At 46.5% G+C, this 26,625-nt stretch overlaps 1 protein-coding gene across 1 annotated transcript in view; it reads right to left on the bottom strand.

Moving 5' to 3' along the window:
- Positions 1–7,667: 7,667 nt before the first annotated feature.
- Positions 7,668–26,625, bottom strand: part of LOC119445703 (techylectin-5A) — a 41,593-nt gene continuing 22,635 nt past the window's right edge. Inside the window, exons 3-5 of the mRNA XM_037709987.2 lie at positions 25,338–25,443; positions 23,924–24,091; positions 7,668–8,236 (exon numbers count right to left, since the gene is read on the bottom strand). Coding sequence (XP_037565915.1) covers positions 7,974–8,236; positions 23,924–24,091; positions 25,338–25,443 — 537 coding nt within the window. The 3' untranslated portion in view covers positions 7,668–7,973. The remainder of the gene's footprint in view (positions 8,237–23,923; positions 24,092–25,337; positions 25,444–26,625) is intronic.

Genomic DNA, 26,625 nt, shown 5'->3' with positions numbered 1-26,625 from the left:
GGCAACCACAGTGCCAGTGTAGGAGCGGATGTGTAGGTAGAAGTTTTGCTTTAAAGGGCCCCTAAACAACCCAGAGGTCGAAATTTAGTTGTGGTGTTGCAGTTGTGCACGAGTCTACAACGAACACGTAGCCGCCAGAATTTTTCGAAATGGTGCCGTAATAGCGGTGTTACACGCGTTTGATGATCGAAAAACGGCCCTCGCTCGTTTCGCTATTTCCTTCGCTACTCTCCTCGTCGGCTGGTCTCCCCTTCTCGCCGAGTGCTGCTCGAAATGTCACGTGACATACGTCATCGCCAACGCGCTTCTCAAAACACTGCCTACTTCCGGTTAAGGCACGTCCACGCTAGCCATGCTTGCGCCACATATACGGACGACGATACGGCCTCCAGTCTGCCGCGCGAGAGGTGTCCAAAGTATACGACAGTTCGGCCGGCGCCCCGCCCGCTGCACGATCAACGGACACGACCGCGAAGCTGCGCGCCTCTGCCACCGGCAACGAAAACATCGCCTGCAGCTGAGTGCACGGCTACCGACGGGAGAAGACCGGCTCAGCTGTGCTCGCATCGCAGCCGACGGCGCCGCTAAAATCAGCGTATTTTTCTTCTGTGTGTACAACTATTGCGAAGAGCGATAACAACGATAATAAAATATTGCGGCTTGTGAGCGTCGGTAATTCATTTCGAAGCGCCGTCCGCTTTAGCTTTGAAGGGAATCGGAAAAGGCCTAGCGACGATATCGGCGCCGTCGGGCGATCAGCGGCGGTGAGGCTGCCGCACAAATGAGTCCCGGTCTCATCCTCTCTACGTACGCAAGGAAATCTCGCCGCTCGCGAGCAAAACCGCTGTCGAACGGCGGCCCGCGAATGGCAAACGGCGTGCGGCGAGTTAGCGTGCCGGTAACGTGGACGTGAACTCGGCGCTTCTCGGCTACCCGCTGTTGCTCCGGTGCCGGCGCGTGTTATACGAAGCGTGCCGCTATAGACCCTGTGTTGCGCGCATGTCTTGACAGGCCAACACTGTCGCACCTGTTCGCGCAACTAATGAGACCGCTAAGCATGACTGTGTTGGAACACGAGCGATTTGGCACTTGCGTTGCGGGCTGTAATTACCGATACGCAAGCGCGCACAAGCGAGCAATACGGCGAGGACGAGCAGGGAGCGCGCGTACCTGCTAGCAGACAAACCGGAAGTCGTAGGTTCTTGTTCGACCAATGGACATCGTTTCCGCCGTTGACATCACCAGATTCCCTCCTGCTGACATCATGACGACCGCTGGGGTTACCGGAAAGGTGAGTGGAGGTGGGAAGCATTGTTTTTTTTGGTTTTGTGGCGCGCCCGCGGCGCGTAGCGCTGCAGCGTTTGGCATCGTTGATCGTGACGGCATTCTGAACTCGATGCGCCTGTTTACTTGCAATGTTCAAAAAATATCTGAGGTGGTTTAGGGGCCCTTTAACATTTTTCAGTGGTATTAGTAACATGCAGATAAGAAATATAAGAACGTTACCTTGAAGAGCGTTGAACTCCCCCGCTAGCTGTCGTATACGCTCTTGAACGCTGGTATAGGAAGCCCGGGCCTTGGGCACTGACAGCACGCCGGATCGTTGCAGAAGCGACAATGCACAGAATGATGATTACACATTCCATAGTGTATTGACGCAAGTACCTGCATTTTTCATAAGTAGATAATTTTATTGAAGCTGGCCAAGGTTTCTTACCAAAAAAAAATTTAATTGTCGTCGGATATTTCATCTGCATGACTCTGCAGGGCAGCCTTGAAGTTATACAGGGCTTGTGCAGTCCACCATAGCAGTATTGCTAACTTACATGTCGACCACTGTGAACTATTGGAAGGCCTGATTTTTGCGCTTACGAAAAAAAAATAATTTTAACTTTTTAGAATTTTTCAAACGGGTGATTATATTTATTCGATTGTGATGAGAGCTAAATGCGAAGGTTACATTGACGGCCAATTTAGGTAGAGGTATTACTGAAATACAATATTACGAAGAGAAATAAGATGCCACTGATCAACATCATTTATTTTCTCACGATTGCATCGACGATTCAGTCTGATTAGAAAAATTGAGGCTAATTCCAGATTATTTCGCTATGAATAATATACGGATGTGAAATAGCGCTTTTTAACGACACTTAGGCCTGGAATATCTCCTTAATCTTAAATGTAACCTGTAACCATGTGGCTTGAACGGGGACGCATAGTAGTAGTAGTAGTAGTAGTAGTAGTAGTAGTAGTAGAAGAAGTAGTAGTAGCAGTAAAACTTTATTATATTCAGAAACTGGACAGGCTCCTACCTCAGTCCACAGAGGGGGTAGGGGGTTAAAGACGAAGTTTGTCCTGCAGGGTGGTGCCCCTATTCCAAGGCCCCACTAGCACGGACCATCCGCTCAGCTCGTTGGATCAGTCGTAGCTGATCTTCCAGTGCCGGGCTAGACAGCAGCACCTCCCATTCGTTCCACGTGCCGTTTGTTTCGTGTTCTTCTCCGTGTTCTGCACACTCCCACGTGATATGAAAGAGTGTTGGTGTTGCTCCACACCACGGGCATATGTCTCTGTATGCCGGGGGGTAGATAAGGTGGAGTGTGTGCAAATTTATGTAGGTGTTCGTCTGTAATCTTCGCAACACGGTTGCCTCCGCAGCGCTGAGTTTACCGTGCGGGGGTGGGGACGCATAGAAACAAAATATGCGGAAGACATACCCAATGCCTGCGCATATAAGCGAAGCTTTCTTAGTCTTTGAGAGTGGTTCATTGAAACACAACATATGGTGTGTACAATATGCAGCACTGTCGCGCCACCGCGCCCCTGTGCGTTTAGTGGCGCGCAACGGATAAACTCACCTGCTGTGCGAGACCTTGCAGGCCGAGGGGAAGCTTTAACCACCATTAAAGCATATTGAATCACAAGACACCACGTGCTCGGCTTTCTAGAAATGTGCCTTAGAGGCAAAACACGATGAGACAGGGACAGTAAATTTCAGTGGTGAGCACGTCCCGGTGCTTCCTTTTCATCCACATTTAATGCTCATGCTCACTTTTAATGCAAAACATTCTTGTGCGAGTTAACCCAGTTTTTTGCATTTATCTGGCATTTTCGTGGAATGACCCGAATAACAGTGCAGTGTAAAATTATGCACCAGCGACCACTACGTATGCGCCAATCGGCCTATGCAACTGAACCAGTGTGTGCAACTGGGTGTGCTCCGTTGGATATGTGCCCTTCGGCCACTCTTCAACGAACCACTTTGACTCCAAGCTGGGTATTTGCCACTGGGTATATTGCCCTAATCACGAGAAGTAAATTTACGTAAGAATAAAACTGGGTTGGAGTGCATACGGCAGGCATTGCCGGAGCTTACCACTGTCGTTGGAAAGAAAAGTGTACAATTAGTAGTTTACTACTAACTGTAGTAGTAATTAGTAGTTTACAATTAGTAGTAGTAATTAAAGTCCGACAACGAAGCCTAGGAATGTACGGGGAAAATAACGAAGCTTGAAAGTCAACTGCAGGAAATAGTAAAGAAAAGGGGAATGAAAGTCTACGAGAAGATAACTTGCCGCTGGTGGGCGCCGAACCCACACATCCGCGTTAGGTTTGACCGCTCGAGGCATTTTGTGTGTATCCGCGGGCACATTTAACGCTCAGCAAAATACTTTTATCTAGCACGTATTCGGAAAGAGCAAGCTGTATCGGGATTTATTCCTGTTGCTCGTCAATTTGTGTCATTGACACTTGTCATCCAATTATATTGAAAAAGTTCTCTTGAAAAGGTAATTCATTACGACTAATTATGTAATTAGGCGGAAGAGAAGAATAATTTGAGTATCTCCAAATGACGACAATTAACATTGCATTTGTTCTGTGCAGCTACGTGGCATTTGCATATCTTCAAAGTTTGGGTAAATTTACCTGGTACACCTTGAATACAGGGTGATCATGTTTAGGCTTTACGGATTTTTTAAAGATCGCCTGTACCAGATAGCGTAATTCTTGTCCATCATCTGGAATATTCGATGAGGCGGACATAACTAGCACGACAAATTGAAGTACATATTCAACTAATCAACAACAATTGACTAATTGTCTTCGTAATTACTTTACGGCAGATGTTGCAATTTGCGAATTGTAGCCGGTGAGCTTGCAAGACGTATTCATTTGAAATGAATTTGCAGGACGACACCAGTTTCGAGGTATTGTTTCCCAAAGTGTGGAATGAAATACGCGGGCGTTCCAGTTACTTTCGTGCTTCTGTTCATAAAAGAGTGTTTCGTTTAAAAAGTTAGGGAAACAACAGTGCATTTTTACGGCAAGTTTGATGGCACATATCTCCAAACTGTCATCATTCTGGAAATTCACTCCAAGTGGATACGCCTTGTAATCTCGCCGGCTAGAATTCGTAAATTGCAATAGGTGCCCTCAGGTAATAGATTCAAAAGATGATTAGTGGATTTTTGGTAATTAGCTGAAAATTTGTTTCGAGCTCGGGCAAGTAATGTCTGCCTCTCTGAATACTCCAGCTCAAGAACTAGAAGAAAGGGAACTGAGGGGCCCGATTTTTATTAATCATATCATAAGAAGCCAACAAACAATTACACCAATGACAACATAGGGGAACTTACGTCTACTTAATAATTGAAAAAAAAAGAAATGATAAGAAATGAAAATGGATGAAAAAACAACTCGCCGCAGGTGGGGAACGAACCCACGTCTTCACATTACGCGTGCGATGCTCTCACCATTAAGCTACCATGGCGCCGTTTTCCCATCCACATTCTGGGGTATTTATGTCTTACAGCTATAATTAACCTGGGAGTGTTAGCCAGCGCCACCACTCATAAACTAAGGCGGCGGATGTGGAACATCCTTTCTGACGCAGGCGTCAAGAGTACGTGATCTTTATTGGGTCAAAGCAGCTGGTCAATAAACCCACATATGCTACCTGCAGGCATCAGTGTTGCCGGATTCGAGACCCTCGTTATCTAATGAACGAGAATAAAGGGAACCGAGGGGCCCAATTTTTATTAATCATATCATAAGAAGCCAACAAACAATGACACCAAGGACAACATAGGGAAAACTTGAAAAAAAAATAGCTACATAACTAATCTCTCCCGTCGCAACGCTGGGCCAGAGAGCGCCAGCGTTGTGCGGATAACAAAAATTGGCAGCAGTGCACGAAATAAGGACTGGGGCCCGTAATCACAATAACAATGTCCAGGTTATAACTGTTGGTAAAACAAAATCACACCCAATCATGCTTACAGACATGATTTGCTGGCCAATGGGAAAGGACACTTGATATAAAAAAGGTTGGTGAATTAGGCCCTAGTTTATTGAGCAGGCTCTGAATCTCCCCAAAAGCCAATAGGTGCAACATATCACGCAAATAAAAAAAATGTGTACCACATGGCGGTAGAAGAATACCAGAAGAACATTGCAAGATTTCAAAAAGGAGAAATGAAACAGGAAAGGTAGGGATATATGCTAGAAAACTGTCTGGTTCACTACCATACGCTGCGTAAAGGGAAAAAAGTCACAGATCTGCGCGGCACACGCAGCACAGTCACAGCTTAAGCTGGTGGAGTGGCTCAAGAGTAACTCCAGTTTGGGCACCACGCACAACAGGGTCTTCGCGGCAGTCTGTTCGCCTCGTTTGGACGAGAACGATCTCTACCAGCAGCGCATGCGCATGCGCAGCAGCGCATGCGCACCAAGTTCACTCGAAGCGCAAATTTAGTCTGCTAGGCTCTTTCCACAAGCATGACACCACACCTGTTGTTCTATTTTGTATTGTTGTATTTGTTTTAACCGCACGTGCGCACTCCAGACGCCTTTCCTAGAGAAAGCGAAATGGACCCCTCGTCTGGTCGGAATAGAGAGTGGAGACGAAAACACCTCGATGGAGGCAACCTATGCGTTCGGTGATTGACGTAGAGCAGGGCGTCGCTCCTGTTGTGTTAACATCTTGGAGGCGGGGTGGAGTTTCGACGACGAGAGGGGACGGACCGTGTGCGCGTGTGTGTTTGTGTGAGAGAGATAGAGAAGAGACGCTCTTGAGAGACGCTCTTGAGAATGGAAGCGTCCCTGCTTATTGGAGACCGCAAGTGCTCGTCAACCCGGACGCGTGCTTTTTATAGCACATGCCACTGTATATATTGTCACGGTAGTAGTGACAGTGAAGAAAACTGTCGCAAAACTGTGAAAGACGAAACTAACTTTTCATTGGCCGAACCGGTGCCCACAAAAGTAAGTTACACTCAAAGCACAACGATAGCGGCGAACACAGTCGGCAATCGTCGACTCTTATAAATCACTCGTCGAAGGTTCCAGTGTAATCGCTGGTGCACACGTGGTATCCACAAACTACTACACAAACCGTGTCGCTCATGCAATCTGATTAACAAGGTTTGGTGAGGACATACAGAACACATACACCAATGATAACATTCGTGTAGGTTCTAAATCATGTAGTAACATCTTCCGCTGCGCGAAAACGTTTAACGTTTGTTGGCCGGTGAACGCGGTTACCGAAGACAGACAAACAAGTACACGTGTTAATATAGTCCATATGCGTCGTGAGGTGAAGAACAAAACGCCCAAAAAAGGACAAATAGTTGGCGCAGCACCTTTGAAACTGCTCGGTCGGTGGTTAGAGACCCGGTCTCTACGCTTCGACTTAAGGTCGCGTGTTTCCCGACAACTTGACAATATTGTCTCCCGGATCGATGCGTTTTACTCGGCCTTAAACTGATTGACGGACAGACTGGTAACGATGGTGACAGGGAAGGTGGCGAATGTGTAATCAAAAGAAGTTTTGCTTTATCATTTTTCAGTAATATTAGCGGCACATAGATAAGCGGGATAAGAAGGTTATACCTTCAAGAGCGTTGAAGTCCTCCGCTAGCTGCCGCATACGCTCTGGAACTCTGTTGTTCGAAACCAGGGCCTGGGGCATCGACAGCACGCTGTTCGTAACACAAGCGATGATGCACAGAATGGCAATTGCCGGTTCCATAGTGTCCTGCCACCTGTACCTGCGCTGGTCAGGCATTCGTTGTCATGCGGCCGTTCTGTGGCTGTCACTCCAGCTTCATCATCCGACACTCGTCACGCCGTCGTCGTGACGCGATCGCCGTAATGCCCTCGTCGTCATCGCATCATGCTCAAACCATTGTAAGGCTACCGCCATCATTGCGCGGTCGTCATAGTACGCCATTATTCGTTCTTTGCCATATTTTTGTCGTGATGCGGTCGTCGTCGTTCCATCGTCGTCATTCAAACTTCGTCATCCCACTTTTGTCATGTCGTCGTCGTCATATTATTGTCGTCATGTCGTCGTTGTCATGCTGTCCTTTTACTATCGTAAGCAGTTCAAAAACGTCACACCATTCAATTCGGGCTGTCGTCGATATGCTGCCTGCTTGGTTCCACCGATAACATCCTTTCTCGGTCATTCCAGGGCAATCATACCGTCGTCATTCAATCGCGATTATGCCGCTGTTCTGTTATCGTCGTCATTGCGTCGTGACCGCCATTGTCGTCATACTATCGTTAGATATTCAATACGGCATGTTTCACAGCCAAGCAGTGGAATTAGAATACAAAATTCTCACCTGATATATTTTGCCATATTCTTTATTTCAGGAAAAACACATTTGCCTTCCGCGCACGCCATTCTCAAAGATTCATAAGGTCAAGAATGCATGAGTGTTTTCGTTTATTCAACGACCACAAAGCCACAACCAACAAGCAGACAAGAATACGTTACATCATACTAGTCTTCTGTGCTTTCTCGTTTTGCTATATGTGCTGCAGCAAGGTAAAAGAAAACACAGCCTGTAGGTGAGCGATACCAAGTGTCAGCTTCTTGCGCGTCGAAATACGACTGATGGACTCTGGTAATAGAGCAGTGGGAATCCTTTAAGACTAGCCGACCAAAGAGCGCTGACCACTTAGCCTGACCCTGTTGGTCGGATCATCATTCGAACGTTTGGATAAGAGTAATGGTACAGAGTTTCGTGCGTGGCCCAGTCAATGCCGTCGCCCATACTATCGTGTGGCCCATTCAGATTGAGCCCGTTTAGGTTGCCACTTAGACAACTAGCGTACCACCATCCGCCACGGAAGCGGAAAGCGCAATTAGTACTGGAATCGTCATTGTCACTATCGAAGGTTGAGAATTTCTGGCCGGAAGCTAGCCGAATGGCGTCCCAACCTGGAAGAGAGAGTTTTGAAATGTGTTATGATTAAGCGGAACGCACAGTTGAGAGTAAACAGTCTGAATCGCTATAGAAATTGCCGTTAGGAGTGTTCACGCGATTGACTGTACTATTACAAATGTAGAGACAAAGGATGCATACAAAGACAGGTAGCTTAACCGTAGATAGTTTCGGTTGGCTTCCCGACACTGGGGTAGAAGTATAGAAAAATAGAGGAAGGAAAATAATAGGAGAGCGCATACCGCAACGCGATTGTCGCTGACTGTGGTGGTCCAACACGTAATGAAAACGTCAGAGCACGGACGATACGTCAGAGTGCGCGGTAGGTTTTTGTACTCCCGGTCAATTTTTTTTTCAATACCCATTCGAAACCATTTGTAACTTTTGAAATAAAGAAAAACAAGACCGAGGAAAGCGCAAAAATCTTTTTCCTTCCTACATGTGAGCAGCTGCCGGCCGAGCGCCCACCGAATAAAAACTACCGGTAACTAAACGTCTGGGCACATCTCGATTCTCCGTGATCTTGACGCAAAAGGTCAGGTGTTGGGCCACCACTGCTGGCTTCACGAAGCGTTCGCTTGCAAAGGCTGTCTGCGTGACGTAATGCTCCATCCTGTATTTTCCTTCCTCCATGGATAGAAAGAGAGCGACAGATGAGCACAAACCAACCGCGTACATTATAGAGCGATAGCGGGCGGCGTTATTATGGTCTATAATGAAGGTCAGTGGACGACACAAACCTTTTTAGCGCGAATAGAGCCTTCTGCTCGGACTTTCTTTGGGAGCACTAGCAAAGAACGCTTATTTCTTCTTTTAGAAGAATGCCTAATTGAAGAATTTCACATAGTATGCTATATACTTCTGCTCGTTAAGGTTGCCCTGTTTACCATGCGTAGTAATAAGATGATGACTCTTTGTGTAGTTATTTTCACCCATTCGCAAATTATTTTTAATATAATGGTGGTACTGAAGCAAGCCTTTATTACACTGATGCACTCACAAGCCTGTGTTGTATTTTCACTTCTTTTAAAAAAACAGGCCCGCGCGGCACACGCAGCACAGTCACAGCGTAAGCTGGAGTAGCGGCTCAAGAGTAGCTCCAATTTCGGCGCCACGCACAATAGGGTCTTCGCGGCGAAGTATCTTCACCTCGTTTTCAAGAGAACAATCTGAACTGTGCGCCCGGCATCGAACGCGAGCTGCGGCTTGTACTGCTCTCTGCACAGCAGTCTGCCGAGCCCGATGATACCTGGTTGCAGCCGCGCATGTAGCTCTACGATTCGATTCTTCAGCAGCGGCTCGTACATTGTGAGGAGGCGCCATGACGTGTATGAAGAGGTATCCGGAATACATGGCCCACATCTCACATCCCTTGACCCATGGCACGGTACATTGTTATTGATGATGATGATGGTGTACTGGCATCTTCGAAACGGTGTGGTGACAAATAGTAACACAGCCTGTTTGACGTAACCAGGTCCAGCTACATGCAGCATGCAACTGCTATATGCAACTGCTACATGTCGGGACACGTAGTGGAATATTACCGAACTGAAAAGGAAATTTTGTACGTATTCAAGCTACGCGGCACACATGTCTCAAGGCGTGTCAAACAGCACGATACGATGCTAATGATGATGGTTATGATGTAATGGCGTTTCTTTTAAAACGGGATGGTGACAAACTGTCACCTAGCCAGCTTCAATCAATCAGGTATGCCGGACATGTTTTCATTACATCAATATTTATACATCCCCAGAATCGGCTTTTCTTTTTTCCTCAAGACTTCTGGATGGATGGATGGATGGATGGATGGATGGATGGATGGATGCCATGAGCGTCCCCTTTGAAACGGGGTGGTGGGTTGCGCCACCAAGCTCTTGTTAATATTTTGCCTAATGTCGTACATTTAGTTTTGAGAAACACACAAACACAAAGAATTCCAAACATCAGCCTCTTTAAACCATTACTGGGAACTCTGCTTCTGTAGGTCTCCGTTATTGGTGGTCTCCCTACTTTTCTGCCACTAAACCACCAAGCGCCTCTTACTAATCTTTATAGCAGACATACATATAGCAGACTATAGCATACGGGGCAGAAACTTGGAGGTTAACAAAGAAGCTCGAGAACAAGTTAAGGACCGCACAAAGAGCAATGGAACGAAAAATCTTAGGAGTAACGTTAAGAGACAGGAAGAGAGCGGTGTGGATCAGAGAACAAATGTCTTACACCGTTCACCACCAGATCAAAGAACAAACACCAGATCAGAGAACAAACGGGGGTAGACGATATTCTAGTTGACATTAAGCGGAAGAAATGGAGCTGGGCAGGCCATGTAATGCGTAGGATGGATAACCGGTGGACCATTAGGGTTACAGAATGGATACCAACAGAAGGGAAGCGCAGTCGAGGACGGCAGAAAGTTAGGTGGGATGATGAGGTTAGGAAATTCGCAGGCGCAAGTTGGAATTCGCTAGCGCAAGACAGGGGTAATTGGAGATCGCAGGGAGAGGCCTTCGTCCTGCAGTGGACATAAATATAGGCTGATGATGATGATGATGATGATGATGATGATAGCAGACATGTTTACTTTTCCCCCTGCTATCCCTGAACCCAAGGGCTTCAAGGAGGTCAGAAGAGGCTACAGTTGCAGCTGGGTAGATTTATTCACATTCTAATAAATCATGTTCCCCCGATTCTCTAGCCTTACCACAGCAAGCACATACGTCGGTGTCCTTCGTGTACCTCGCTTTATAACTACGCGTTCTAAGGCATCTTGATCTCGCTTCGAAAAGTAAAAAATTAATTATGGGGTTTTACGTGCCAAAACCACGATCTGATTATGAGGCACGCCGTACTGGGGGACTCCGGAAATTTAGACCACCTGGGGTTCTTTAACGTGCGCCTAAATCTAAGTACACGGCTGTTTTAGCATTTCGCCCCCATCGAAATGCGGCCGCTGTGGCCGGGATTCAATCCCGCGACCTCGTGCTCAGCAATCCAATACCATAGCCACTGAGCAACCACGGGGGGTCTTCGAAAAGTAAGGAGCTTCCCTTTGAGTTATCATAAATTGTTTCTTTCGTGATTTCTCCATCCACCTTGTAATGCCACCTATGCAACTGTTACATGGCGTGCCACCTGGGGCAATAATTTGCTACTGCAATGCAAATGGTGCACGTATAGATGCTACGCGGCGCCCATCTCACATCGCAAGGCAAGTGGCAGGATGCGATGCTAATGATGGTGATGATTTATAGACAGCTACCCAGCATGATTTAATCAGGTACACAATCTATATTTTTTCTATCATTCATGTATACAACTGCTTAAAATTCTGTTTCATCCTCAAATATTCTGCCTTGTAGCGCTAACTGTGCAACTGCGACATGGCGTTCTACCTGGTGTAATAATATGCAACTGCAATGCAAAATGTGCACGTATCGACGCTACGTGGCACGTATGCCACATCGCGCTTATTGATAAAAAAAAGCAATGAAGACCGGAACTTTCACAGTCTTAGGTAGCGGCACAAGGCAAATAAAAAAGATTCAGGAGATGTATACAGAAATGCTAGATAAAAACATGTATAGCATATCTGATTAAATCAAGCAGGCTAAGTGACCATTTGTAACAGCCCAGTTTCAGAGGGGATGCAATTAAATCATTGTCACCATCATTGTGTCTCCTCGGGCGCTAGGGCGCGTTTATAGGGCATTTTTCCGTTGCCTGATTGCAAGCGCTTGCGTGGCTCAGTTATTCTGCTCCCGGTCACCGACGCGTGCGGACACAGGATGGTTTGCTCTGAGCGAGCTGCGACAGCGGTCGTCAATGGTCGTGGTAGCCCGTCGTTTTCCGTGCCCAAGGACTACAGGATTATTCTGCCCAACGTTTCATCAGGTGAAGCTATGAAGCGTGCAGTCATGATGCACTGCGACATCTCAGGTCGTCCATATCGCATCGAAAACTTTCGAAAGCCTTTGCCAGACACCGGCGTCATCAAGGCCGTCGCTGTAATAGGTGCCTACCAGATGTCCCACGTCTGGCTCGTTAACCTGTGGACAGATGAAGCTAAAAAGATGCTTATAGAAGCGGGAAGGTTGGTCGTCAAGGATCCTCTTTGTATCGTCATCGACCCCAACAGGCAAGAGGTGCGTCTGAAGTTGCATTGGGTGGCTTTGGATGTAATGAACGATAACATGCGGAGGGCATTCAGTGAATACGGCGAAGTGAAGGAGGTGACCAATGACAGGTGGAAGTGGAGGCCTTCGAATGTGCTGACTCTCTGACAAAGTTTGCGCGATTTTTTTTTGAAAGAGGGTATCTCACTGGACCACATACCGCACCAGATGCGCCTTGGCAGCGGCACAGTGCTCATTGTGGCGCCAGGACGAGCCCTTCTTTGTCTTCGTTGCAAGCACACGGGTCATATACAGCGTGATTGCAGGATACCGAAGTGCGCCGAATGCCGTGCGTTTGGCCATGGACAGGAGGCATGTACTCGCAGCTACGCCAGAGCCGTTGGTAGATCTACGGTTGTAGACCAAAGCTAGCTTGTCATGGACGAGGAAGAGGCAGAGCAAGCTGCGGCACCCGCGACAGCTGACAAGAGCGGAACCGATCAGGGAGCTGACAAGGAAGACCGCGTCTCGGGGCTACAGACGCCGGCCATGACGGTGTCCAGCATCGGTGAGCACCAAGACACTAGACAGTTTTAGCAGAGCGTTCACGGTCCGCTCCGCTCAGACCATCGTGTCCGAACGATTCGCGCAGAGCCGCTCAGCGGAACGCTAGCGGGAACGCTAATGCGCGTGCGCACAACGCTCATATCGGCAGCGGAACGAAGAACGCGGCCCACGGTCCGCTACGAAGCCATTTGAGCGGAGCGTTTGGGTGCGTCTACTGGTGGCTTTGCGGTTTTACAGTCGCGCTGAGCGCCCGTGGCCGGCGTCTCTGGCAGACGCGCTTGTCAAACAAGCCAAATCAACGCAGTTCACGCAGCCAGTGGTGTGCGTGAAACGTTAGCGGAGCGGAGCGTAAGCAACGCTCTGCTAAAACTGTCTACTGCTACAGCGAACACGGTTGGCGTTGGTCTGGTGCTCCAGGATGAGGGCCCCACGGGAATGTCCTCGGACGCGACCAGCGTCTCTCAAACGCGGCAGGCAGCAAGCATAAAGCCAGCGGTCGACGAAAGTGCTGTGGGAAAGATGGACGTGGAGGCAACCCCGGCAAAGCGTCGCCATGACGACGTGGTTGCTGTGTCGCAGGAGCAGCGTCTGAGGCTGGTCGAAGCTTCACTGGAAGCGAATGGGGTGAAGAAGAAACCTCGCAGCGCCGTTCGGACGCGCGCGTCGTCCCTGACAAGGGGCGGCAAAGAGGTGAACTCTTGGACGCCACTATGGCGACTGCACAAAGAGTCGAGATGGGAATTGAGGGCGTCTTGCCGGCGGTCTCGTCCGACAGGAAAATTGTGTCGTTGGAAAAGTCCCTGCGCGTAGGAACAAATAATGTACGAAGATTAGGGACTAAAAGAGGGCAAAATCAGTTGTATCGTATTGCGATGGAACAACAATTAGATATAATCGCAGAGCAGGAAACAAAACTTCAAGGCGAGGACCAGACCGACGGCATGTTACGCCCGTTCTCGGCGCATTCTAATGCGTCAGTCAGTGTGGTGGGGACGTCAGGAGGGTGTGTATTATTTGTGCGTAGTTGCTTAGGAATTGTTATACAGTCTGTTATAAGCTGTCCATCTGGCCGCTTTGTAGTTTGTGACTTTGTTTTTGCCGGCAATGAATGGTGCGTGGTTTGTTTGTATGCTCCAACTGACGTTGCACAGCGTCTAGATTTTTTCTGCCACATTATTATGTATTGTAACACTGATCGTATACTCATCCTTCTCGGTGATTTTAATTGTGTATGCTCAGCACGAGACAAAACGAGTACAACGCCGCACCGCGAGACTAGCACGATAATGTTAACGGATATCATCTACGAACTCGCCCTTGAAGATGTGGGAGAATGTATTACCAGTGGGCATAATGTCAAACTCACGCATTTTCAATGTTCTAGTCACGCACGCTTAGATCGTGCATATGTGTCGCTGGATATTGTGCCTCTGTGTAAGGATTATTGCGTAACAGCTCTCTCCTTCACTGACCATTGTCTCGTGATGTTTAGAATTTGCAGCAAAACAGAAAGAAAGGGAAAATTTAACTGGGATTCATGGAAAATAATAATAAACTACTTGATGATGATGTTTTCAATGTTTTAGTACATGAGGGCATACAAGAACTATACCGTGACAATAACTCAGAAGTTGGGTCTAAATGGGAAGCATTTAAGCAAAAAATTAAAATGAAAGCTGTAGAAAGAAGCAGCATACTTAAGCATGAAGAACGAATTCGTGAGAGACTGTTACGTTCAACTTGCAAACTCTTGTCAAAGAAGAGTGTCTAACGCCTGGAAGCTTTAAGGGAGATATCCGTGTGGTGAAAGAAAAATTGGAGTTGTTAGACATGGAAAGATTTCGGGGTGCAATTATAAGAGCGAGAGCAGAGTAAACGGTAATGGCCGAAAGGCCTACAAAGCGCGCGCTAGGGACGGAAAAGAGTTACGCGCAACGTAATATAATTGCAGAAATAACATATAATGGTGCCTTGAGAAGTGCGAAAGACGAGATTGAGAAAGCCTTTTACAAGTATTATAGTGCTCTGTTTTCTTTAGGTACGGTAGATAGCGACCACTTCAAAAGTGAATTTTTGTCCATCATGCCACATTTAGATGACCAAACAAAGTATAGAGTGGAACTTTCAATCTCGGTAGGAGAGGTAGAGAAAGCAATCGAAGACCTAAATCCCGGGAAGTCCCCTGGCCCTGACGGGTAAGTGCGGCTTTGTTTATGACCTTCAAGCGAGAAATATCTCCGATATTAGGGCGCTTATTCAATGAAGCCTTTGAGTTTAAATCTCTGCCTCCATCATTTCTCACTTCCCATACCATTTTTATTTCTAAAACAAACGATTCTATCAAACTTCGGCAGGTATCAGCCTACCGTCCTATTAGTCTGACAAATGTAGATTACAAAATTTTTATGAAAATAGTGGCTAGAAGGTTGCAAAGCGTAATAAAAGAAATAGTGGGCCCGCATCAAACATGTGGAATAAAGGACAGAAGCATTTTTACCAACATTCACAAAGCGAGGTGTGTATTACAGTGTTGTGACGTCATGAAGGGTGCAGTTGCGATGCTCCAGATTGATTTTGAGAAGGCCTTTGTCCACGTGCCACATGACTTGCTTATAACTATCTTAGAACATGCAAATGTTGGTACAGTAATAACTGAAGCTGTTCGTATGGCGTACAGTGGTTGTAGTACCAGGCTCATTGTTAATAAAGAAGTCCAAATCCCATCCAAGTGCGGCGCTCAGTTCGCCAAGGATGTCCTATTTCCCCTCTATTTTTTGCATGTTTATTGAAAGCTTTTGCCTAAGTATTATAAACCGCAATACAATTAGTGCCTTCAGGCTACATGCATCTGAAGTACGCGTTCTGGCCTATGCAGACGATATAGGTGTTTTTTGTTCAAATCTCGAAAGTATAGTGGAGGTTATTACCATTGTAAAACGTTTTTGTCAGGTAAGCAGTAGTGCAGTGTATTAGGGAAGATGTATTGGTTTTTGGCATGGCGATTGGGACCTCACGCCGCAGTTCTTCCTAAATGTGCAGAGGGTAACGACCCCGGTGAAGTATTTAGGCGTACGCTTAGAACATTACACCGACAGCGATCCCTATTGGCAGAGAAAGACAGAGGAAATCCGAGAAAAAGCCGAGAAATGGAAGGGCAGAGATTTATCTATCTTTTCTCGTGCTACGGTTTGCAATTTGTTTTTCATTAGTAAATTGTGGTATGTGTTGCAAGTGCTGTACTGTTCTCGAGTGCAAGTGCTCTACTGTTCTCTACTGTTCTCGCGGTGTTTATATGGGGATCAACATGGGAACGAACAAGTCGGACAAACCTTTTTCGACGTGTTCGTAATGGGGGCTTAAGTTTATCGCATTTATTTCTGAGACAGCTTGTAAATCGTTTTTTTGTACCTTCGAGATGTTCGGGATCCTTTCCTGCGCACAGTTTGTCAAGTACGACTGGTCAATGCTTTGCCGAACTTTGTCATCTCTTCCAATAAACTGGAAGGTCGACTACATGGTTAACTTAAAGAGGTTGTTGAGTCGTGCCGCTTCCTGGAGGCTCGTTTCTCAATTGAATATTTAAGCGCAGTGTCCCGTAAAAAATTGTATAATGATTTATGTGATATTGTCTTGACTGTTATACCAATGCAATAAAGAAAAAAAAAGCTTGCGTGGCTCAGTGGTAGAGTATCTGACTCTCACGCAGCGGGCGAAGGTTCGATCCTGGCTAGAACGGGGTACTTCTTTTTCTGAGAAGTAGCTATGTCTTCATAGCTACCACATAATACGCTAGCCCAAGACAGGGGTAATTGGAGATCGCAGGGAGAGGCCTTCGTCTTGCAGTGGACATAAAATATAGGCTGATGATGATGATGATGATGTCTTCAGTACCAGAGAAAAGCTACCCACCGCAGTGGCCCAGTCAACTAAGGCGTTGCGCTGCTCAGCACGAGATCGCGGGATCGAATCCCGGCCGCGGCGGCCGCATTTCGGTGGAGTCGAAATGCAAAAATTACACTATCTTCCCGTAGGGGAACCCCGAGTAGTATGCGAAGCAGCCATGCATGGGGTCGACTCAAGGTAGTTTTATCAGCTGTATAAACTTAGCAGCAGCACCAGCAATCAGCTGTATAAACATGCAGCAGCACCAGCAACACGCAGAACTGTTGTCGACGCCGTCGGCGTTTTGCCCGCGTTCGCACCGAACGCGCGTGGCGTTGGTGACTGTTGCCGGTGCCTCTGGAGCTCCTACCGTCGCGCCTCTAACCTAAGCTGCTTCGCATTATCGCGCGCGGAGCCGCAGATGTTGCCATTCGTTGCGCAATCTGGAGAGGAGAGGAGCGTTGGAGAGGAGAGGAGGAATGCCGAGAGGAGAGGAGATGAGACGAGGAGAGGAGGGGGAGGAGGGAGGAGATGAGATGAGACAAGGAGAGGTAGGAGGATGCGCATGCGCAGTAGGGGTGTGGACGCCGCACAGCGGAGGGAGGGAGGGTGTGACATAGCCCCGACCTTAAGATGCTTCGCATCTAAAACGCCCGTGTGCTTGCGTTGTAGACCGCGTTAAAGAACCCCTGTGGTCAAAATTAATCCGGAGCCCTTCACTACTGCGTGCCTCATAATCAGAACTGGTTTTGGCACGTAAAACCACAGAAATAACCAGAGAAAAACTCTAGTGACACCCGCGCTGTGCTAGTGAAGATTAATGTGTGTTTTTGTGTATCATTTCCATGTAATATTGATTTTATCTTATAACCGAAATTACAGATGTGTGTTGGTACTAATGACACATGCTGCTTAGTTGAAAATCTGGGTAAACACATCGCTCTGAATTCATGCAAAGCACTCAAGGTTCACCATGCGTTCCGTTACAGAATGAGGTCTATAAATATAGATGGGAGTATTCGCCTTCGGTTGCGATTCGATACTGTGGATAATGTTCTCACCTAATACGCCTCATTTGTATTGTTGTGTGCTCAGTATAAGCGATATCATAGCGATGTGATATGAGCTGGCGCTGTAGATTACTTGGCGCAAAAAGCCTCGAACGGCAAATGTTGATTTCTTTTACCGCGGAGAAGTTGGCCCCGCGAAATGTAGAACGCGTTGCCGAGCCTCCACAAGCCGCCATTGCAGGACGTATGGGCTTCCTTGGCACCTTCACTACCATACGTAAATATAACTTGGTTTAATCTCTTACGCTGCCTCTTAAACCGTGTTTGTTGCTCCAGCTTTCACAGCATGCACGCTCGCGCACTACTTTTTGCAGTATTATTGCGATATCAATTATATGAATACTCCGGGTGCATTTTTGCCGACGTTGTGGGCGTCGTCATTGGTGTCGCCGTGTTGTTCCCTATAAAGTCCAAGGGTCATAACATCATCGCCAAACGCCGTATTATGTAGTTGCGAGGGAAAGCGTGCGAGGGGAGCTGACGATCGCGGCTCAATCTCGCCGCGCAAGGAAGGAAAGCGGGGACGATGCGCGCCGTCTTCCGTCGCGCTGAAAGCACCGGCGACAGCTGCCTAGTCCGCGGCGGCGCGTGGTCACGCGGGCGTACCTGGAAAGCGATCTGCGTTGGGGGCAGAGTCTAGGTGCGCCAACGGTTCGTACCTTTGTGCGTGCTGTGTTCTCGCCTCAGAGTTTGCGTTGAAGCGATGGACAGCACGATGGTTGCTTCACTCGCTGCAGCTGCAACGATTCCTCACGCCAGAGTTTTGACAGCGTCTAAGGTCATCGAGGGCGATGTGTGACAGTGTGGCTGTGCGCGCTGGCACCAAGCGTGTTAATAAGCGTATGTTTACAAATTTATACGGCCGATAAAACTACTATCATTACTTCATATATACCTGTCTACTAATTTGCTTTCGCAATCGATGCTTCGCATTTCGGGCGAAAACTGCGACTTTTTTTTAACCGGTGATGTTTACCACTAACCTTACTTAAGGCGCAAATTTATTGATAGATCATGAAGGGCGGGGAAAGTATTGTCAATTGCTATTTGGAATTGACTATTGCTATCCTTTAGTTAGTCGGAATTTTTCGTGGGGTGCTCACCCAAACAACGGGAGCTTGAAAAGGGGTTTGTGCTTAAGTTACCGCCTAGCACAATTATGTTTTCGCGCATATTCTCATTACCATCTGACGCTACCATGTCCGTAGGTTGCGTGTAAGTCATGCTTGACGAATTTTCTGACACATTTTGCTTTAATCAAATAAATTAGTTCAATAAGGCACTTACGCAAGGCGGAGGGCCCAAAAACATACGGCTGCTGGAAGGCATTTTGTGTGAGTTACCGCTTAACGGAATAAAGTTTCTCGTAAATTTCAATTACAATCCGATGCTATCATATCTGCGGGTTGTGTGTATATTGTACATTACTAATTTTCTGGCACATTTTACGCTGGAAATTCAATTACTTCAGTAAAGAACCTTCGCTAGGCGGAATGCCTTACAAGAATGAGGATGTATGCTGTGCTAACGGTGCCGCCACCTAGCGGCCGTGGTCGCGTATACGGAAAACTTATCCCACGCAGAAGGGGGGCGCAGAGCTGCACGCCTATTGGCTCTCACCGCAGGCCACTACCGGCAGCATGGCGGTGCCCAGCGCAATGTTGGCTTCCGAGACTTGACGTTTGGTTTACGCGACGCGAGCGTCCGCTCTTGAGCAAGCGGATACTGCTCTCGTTTGCGCCCCGGTGCCGCGTTGGAAGCCGCGGTGTCGGGCGCCGACGCGAAGCGGCGGTCGTTGGGGTGTTGCGGAGCGCAGCGTAGCAACACCTCAAATAAAAAATTACTGCTCCACTCAGGTAGACTGCTGCCTCCCTGATAGTGAGAGTATATTTGGAACATCAAAACAGTGATGCGTTTATTTAGGAATAGCCGAAGGACGGGAAAAGGCAGACCGTGTCACCTACCAGGCTTGTAGGCAAAACTGTGGCTGCTGTTAAGGGATCGATGCTAGTCCTAAATAAACGCATCAGTGTATTGATGATCCAAGCCTGCGCATTGCCTCAGAAATGCACGGCGTGCAGGTGCATGCGAACGCCGAGATACAGGGAATGCGGCAACCGGGCTTCTCTCTCGCGCTTATTTCTGGACATGCGGAGCCATCTGGTAATATATGCAAAATAAAACGGGCAAAGCAAAGGAATGATGCAGGCTGCTGTTTGTGTACCTTCTAGGTAGACAGTGCGTGAACGCCGTGGATGAGACGTATGGTCCACACATAGTAGGCCTATATACTGACCTGAAGACATTTGCGCGCGTTGCTGAATACGACTCACTTACGCCTACCACTGCACCCCAATTATCGAAAATATCGTCGCTGTGTCACTGCAGCCGGTCACCGAAAGATAACGGACCGCTTTCCTGTGAACACTACGTGCAATGTACTGGCACCGCAGCGAAGACTGCGCGTGGCTTCCGAAACGCATGGCGCGCCAGCGCATGCGCTGAGAAACCCGTCATGCTGGAACCAGGCTCCAGCCTCGCGCTTCTTTCTGGACACGCTTTTAGATGCGAAGCAGCTTATGGTTGGGGCTATGTCCCTCCCTCCATCCGCCGTGAGGCGTCCACACCCCTACTGCGCATGCGCATCTTCCTCCCCCTCCTCTCCTCTCCTTGTCTCATCTCCTCTCCTCTTGGCATTCCTTCCTCTCCTCTCCGACGCTCCTCTACTCTCCGGATTGCGCAACGAATGGCAACACCTGCGGCTCCGCGCGCGATAATGCGAAGCAGCTTAGGTTAGAGGCGCGACGGTAGGCGCCACTGTAGCTCGCGGTATAATGACACGCGCGCGCTTTCCGCTCCTCTCATTCTCCTCCCGCAACGCACGGTAAATGTAACGGTGGGTACGTACCTACACCTAACGGAAACGACGAACTGAAACCTGATGGGAACTTGAGTCAACCCCATGGCTGCTTCGCATACTATTGAGGGTTCCCCATGGGAAGATGGTGTAATTTTTTCATCCCAATCTCACTCGTGTGGGACGTATCGTTGCGGAGGTTGTTAGCTTTATCTTAGGGCAGGAGGTAATGTTTTATCGCGTCGTTAAGCATAGCCACGGATATATTAGGAACCTTGTTCGATTTACTACCGGAAGCTTAAATGCCTATGCGGCTTCCGGTGAAGCGGAACGACTTGCCACGTTGGCCGCGGCGAGAAAATCGTTCCTAGACGAAGCGTGCTCATTATCTGGTTTTACGCCGGCTTGGGCGGAAAAGCGCATGAATTTCTTGGACTTCTGGCCACTTCCGCAAGCTTCGAGACGAAGTGTGAACTTTCAGCTAATGCTATCAATGAACAAATTCCAGTCGAACGGCGCCTACGTATATGAGTTGAGAGCTTGCTGCCTTACGTAGCAGCTCTTGCCATGTACATCTGGATTTCGCTCTACGATCCACAAATTTATATATTAGCGCAGGCGCTTCGCAGTCTCTATTCTTGCGTCTAGTAATTTACCCTCCCTTACTGCGGAATGCTTGGAATAGCGTCACACGTACTTGTGACTTTTTACACTGCTATGACGTCACATTCTTTCAATTATTACATTATTTTACTTTCTTTGCTAATTATTTGCATTCTTTTCTAAGGAAAACACAGTCCCGTTATAAATCGCTATCTATGAAAACGTTTACCACAAATGTCGCGTAAGTTCATGCTAAAAACAAACGTATCAGTGCTAACATTATCTTCCCCAATTAAATTTGAACTGTCATCACGTGCATGGTGTAAAATGTTTTGGAGAAAATTTTCAGCGAAGCCTGTATTCAAATTTTCATATCGATTTGGTTTCTTAAATCTTTCCTTGATACTGCTGGAATGCTATCACATAATACGTTTTCATATATCAGGAAATGTGAAATTACTGCTCCACAACTAATTTATTTAACGGCCGCAAGTTATTATCATCTGGTTTGGAGGAGAACTACCAAGTCCGTTGTTCCAAAGATTTCCATTTTGCGAAGAAATAGTACCCGTTTAGTTATTGATACTTCCTTCACGCGCACAGGAAGCATATTTTTGGTCAGCTCAACGTATTGCCTGCAGAAAACCCGTATAAATCGAGAGTTCAGTAGAGCAAAGTATGAGTGACTATATTTATTCGATGAAACATGCAGCTCTAACAGAGCAACTAAGCTTTTTGGACAAACCGAATAACGAAGTGTAAAATGTGAAAAACAAGTAAATTAGAGTTGCACATTAGGATTGTTCTCATGGAAAAGTATTGTTTCACTACCATTTTCCTGCGGGAATGGGGGAAAATAATTTCTTGAAGTTCGGAATGCCTTAGCCAGATAATTTCAGAGCTAAATGCATTATAGAAGTATAGAATTATTCAGAAGCGCTTTGTTTTTGTGTGTCAGGTGTCTACCTTAATTTGTACGTTACGTAGCCGTGTTATTTCTCAAGATATTGATGCTTTAGCGAGGGACTATGACATACCGCTTGTTCGACACTTGATGTTATCCTGGAAGGAGCGGCGAGTTCTGCAAAAAGGGTGCACGCCCGTTGAAATTCCATGATTTTATGTTCTGGGCCTCCAGCATATGCACTTGTTTCTCATGTGGAAATAAACTTGATTTTTTTTAAAGAACCGTCGGCAGGTGGTCGCAATGCCAAAGCGTTTTTATTTTTTGCTAACTCTCCATGGTGGCCAAAATAGCACTTTAGTCACATATCATATCGGTCAACACGAGTCTTTTCCCCCAGCACACACACAAAGAAAAGACACGGTGTTTCATTTCTTTGGAACCCTCGTATATCTATATTCAAATATATCGCTATCGCAAATGCAACTACAGGACTGGGATTCCCTCCCTGCTTTGCTCTGAGCATGGTATTCTTTTCATCTTTAAAACCACGAATTTTAAAGCTTAGTTTGCTTTGAACTGATCGAATTTAAATACGTCAGAATTTCTACACCTACGCAACGAAGAAACCAATCCGTCTGTTGGTCACGCAGCACGATCGCTTTCAAAATAAGGCCCGCAGCAGCGAGCGAATCGACCTTCGTGCTGCCTCTCGCTTCAATGCGAACTCAGCGGCGAGAACACAGCGCACACGAAGGTATCATCAGTATTCGGACTCTGTCCTCATCGCAGATTGGTTTCCAGATAGGGCCCGCGCGGCCGCGCCATACGCTGAAGCAGGCTAGTCGGTATTCCATTGAAAACATGATTTGTAGACAGCCCATTCATAGACAACTGGGCACCAAGAATGACGAAAGACAAGCGCCATATATACGCTACCACGAATTAAGGTTGGTCACGGTTCATAATGGCTGGACGCGGATGAATGATACGCTAAAGGGCGATAACGGCTTATAATGATCGAAACGGCACCGGCGCACTTGGCGCCGCCTGCAGTAGTTTGCTGGCGCCAACAATTCACCTTGCGCCCCCACCCCCCGCAGCAAATCGTGACGCCGCAGCGCTGTCATTTATACTGGTCGGATGAATTTTCATAACACTGATAATGACACAGGCTGCGTGGAGATGAGCAAGTTGCATAATGGTTACGCATGCTTAGCCAACTCTCAGCGGTGTTTCTGCGTGAATTTTTAGGGTGAAAAAGGTCTTCCGCTGCTGGTATGGTACCATCGATAATAGGTACCCGCGAATGGCAACAGGAATGTGAGACCTCGCAGTCAAATTAACAAGCAGTGAGAAATATAGAAACGACGCATTCATATGTCATGTTCGCATTAAAAGGGCTGTGTATTCGAACATAATCTACGTGGTTCTAATGCACAAAATTATATCGAATGCCACATTATAAATTCTCGGGAGACGTGTGTGCCGCTACTTACTTTTTAGAAATGTATCCTTGTGGTGTATTTGCGAAGTAAATACAATATGAAGATGAGGTCCTTGTGGGACGCTATTGAGTGTTTATCTTACCAAAGGGTGAATACGAGATATGAATAACACAACAATGTATAATAGCAAACCAAGGATGGTGCTCAAGTATTTATACTTTGAGGTCTCACCTGTGTTTCCCGTGTAATCTCCCAGTTTAAGCCTAAAGTGTTCCTCTTCACTCCCCACTGTGACATTCTTGTAGTCAAGGGACACAGTTTCTTCCGTACTGTTGCTCAATACGATCCGTAGGGCCATGTTCTCATCACCGGATGTGAGAGCGTGAAGTGCGCTGTTGCCTGTAAGCGAGAAAATGTATACTGAAAAAAATTGACTTAACAATTAGGCTATAGCTTCGCTATCTGTCAAAATGTTACTGGAAAACTGTTACGATTACAGGAACATAGCTTCCAGCGCAAACTCAATTGCGCTTCCTCGAAAAGCTCTCTATCCTCATTGTCATTTAGACTCAACCAGCTTCACGTAACTTTTCAAACTCCAATATATGATGTCGAGAAATGATGATAGTCCTTCTCAGAACTACTTGATAATAAAATTTACGAACACTTGCCGCCATGGCTCATGCGTATGGCCGCCATAATTAACACGACACCGGGACCGCAGTGGGCCGGGCTTAGTTAAACTGCAGTTTATGCAGAATTTTCTCGTTACCATCTTTCTCTTCTCTTCTTGAAATGAATAAATTTGATTGAATTCATTGCTTGAGTTCGATTACCAGAGGCCTTAACCCGATTGTGGCGAAATGAAAAAAAAATACGCACGAACAAAACAGTTGTGCATTACGCTATGGGTTCACGTTAAAAGGAAACTTTAGCGAGGTATCACTTTTAACTTCCCTACTAAAATACATGCTAGACACACATATGCTTTTAAGAGACAACCAGATTTGAATGAAATTTGTTGGATTTAGAGAAAGTGAAATTCCAGTAACTCTAGGAAGCATAACATTGACCAAAAACCTAAAGCTTTTTTACGAAAAATGCCAATAATCGGTAAGTTTATTAGAACTAAAAGCTTGAAGTTTACAAGTCGTTACCTCTACCCTAAAAACACATATCTCTAATAGCGCAATGTGGTGTTTTTGGGATTACACCCAATAAGTTTGAACTGGAATGATCATCTTCCTATACTTGGGAAATTTTGGCAAGTTCTCCCACAGATAGAGAATATTAGAGGAAATTGTGTTGCTTTCGCCCTTGGTCACCTAGTGCACAAATCCACCTGAATAAACGTAGGTTGCCAGACTGTTTAGGGTGGATGCGAAAGATAAATATTATAGAACTGCAGATTCCCAATGGGCTTTATACATTCAATACTTTTTCAAAGAGCACACCGGTGGAAAGCTATGGCTCCACTCACTCTTCAGTAATGAGAGCCTACTTTTGCGCTTTCATTGGAGGGCATCATCACTCATGTGCAATTGCCTAAAAAGCACTCAAAGCTGATGTGGCGAGCAGTAAACCTTGCAACTCTCTCTCATATCCAAAGTATTTCTTATCAAACACTTGAGGCTGCGTGTCGTACCAATCCAGTATTCTTCAGCGGGATTTCCGAATCCGTTGGTGTACTCGGTCCAGTTTCGGTAGAAGTAGTACACTGGATTTCCGTACTGTCCGCGGCGTTGGATAACCTAAAATAAAGAAAAATCATTATGGAAATCTCAACAAATGGGAATTTGTAGTACTGCCTTCCCCTTTACGGTACCGATTGACGGCCAAAGTCTGCGTAGATATTGAATTACTTTTGTGCAAGAAGGGGCCATATCTCAAAAGAGAACGTACGCTACGAAAGCGTCATGTTTACATATTATAATAAAATGTAGCCGTGCTATGGTGGTGTAAACATGTCGCAAGTATTTAGCAATGTAAAACTTAAAGTCAGATCGCTTGTCATCTTTGGAATAAACAACCCAGCATATGCTAACTTAATATAGTGGATACTGGCTGTGTCAATCAACCTAAATGATTAGTACTTGCGGCGAATAAGAGAAAGGTTGGATCTGTTTTAGACAAGGGTAAGAATAGAATTCATATTTAAAAAATCAGCCATACCTTAATTATTCAGAAGAGATGGTTGGTATAATTTAAAGGCGGCTTTTCAAGCGAACATTTTTTTCCCAACACTAGCGGGTTTGGTGTGGCTGCTGCTACCGTTCCTGCTGCTAGGTCGGTCATTATCTCGATCAACATATTATTCTGGTTATACATCAATGGTTTATTTGCGCCTAATGCAAGTACACGCAAGCCAGATTATCAACATCCGTATGCTGACCGACAAAGTAGTGCCAGTAGGCGTACTGTTGTTCTGCTGAATAATTCATCAATCAATCAGTATATAAATAAATAAATAAATAAATAAATAAATAAATAAATAAATAAATATTTTGACGTTCCTAGGAACAACAATGATGTATTGTTGTTGATGTAATAACTGAAACTGCGGCAGAACCCGTCACGAGGACCGTTGACGGTAATGCGCTAGCGTTGAATTATATATTGTTACGACGCTTAAATCACATATAAAGATGTATTTATACGATTTACAAGCAAGACAACGATACATAAACAAGATGGCTGCTGAGACCGATTCAGCCTCTACACGTCAAAACGCTTTCTGACTGGCGCCACTCTTGGTTACGCCGTAACATAACCCCCGCCTGTAAAGGCGCCGTCTCGGCGCTAACTATACGGGACGTGAACTCGTGGCAAAGTAAAGATTCAGACGAGACACTTTCACAACGTCAGTGGGGACAGGTGAGTTCAGTGGAGTGGAGATTCAGAGGAGGAAATCGAACGTCCCGATGTCGGGTGTC

This window comes from Dermacentor silvarum, chromosome 3 (assembly GCF_013339745.2).
Source record: "Dermacentor silvarum isolate Dsil-2018 chromosome 3, BIME_Dsil_1.4, whole genome shotgun sequence".
NCBI classification, from domain to species: domain Eukaryota; kingdom Metazoa; phylum Arthropoda; class Arachnida; order Ixodida; family Ixodidae; genus Dermacentor; species Dermacentor silvarum.
This window is presented reverse-complemented; position numbering and strand designations above follow the sequence as displayed.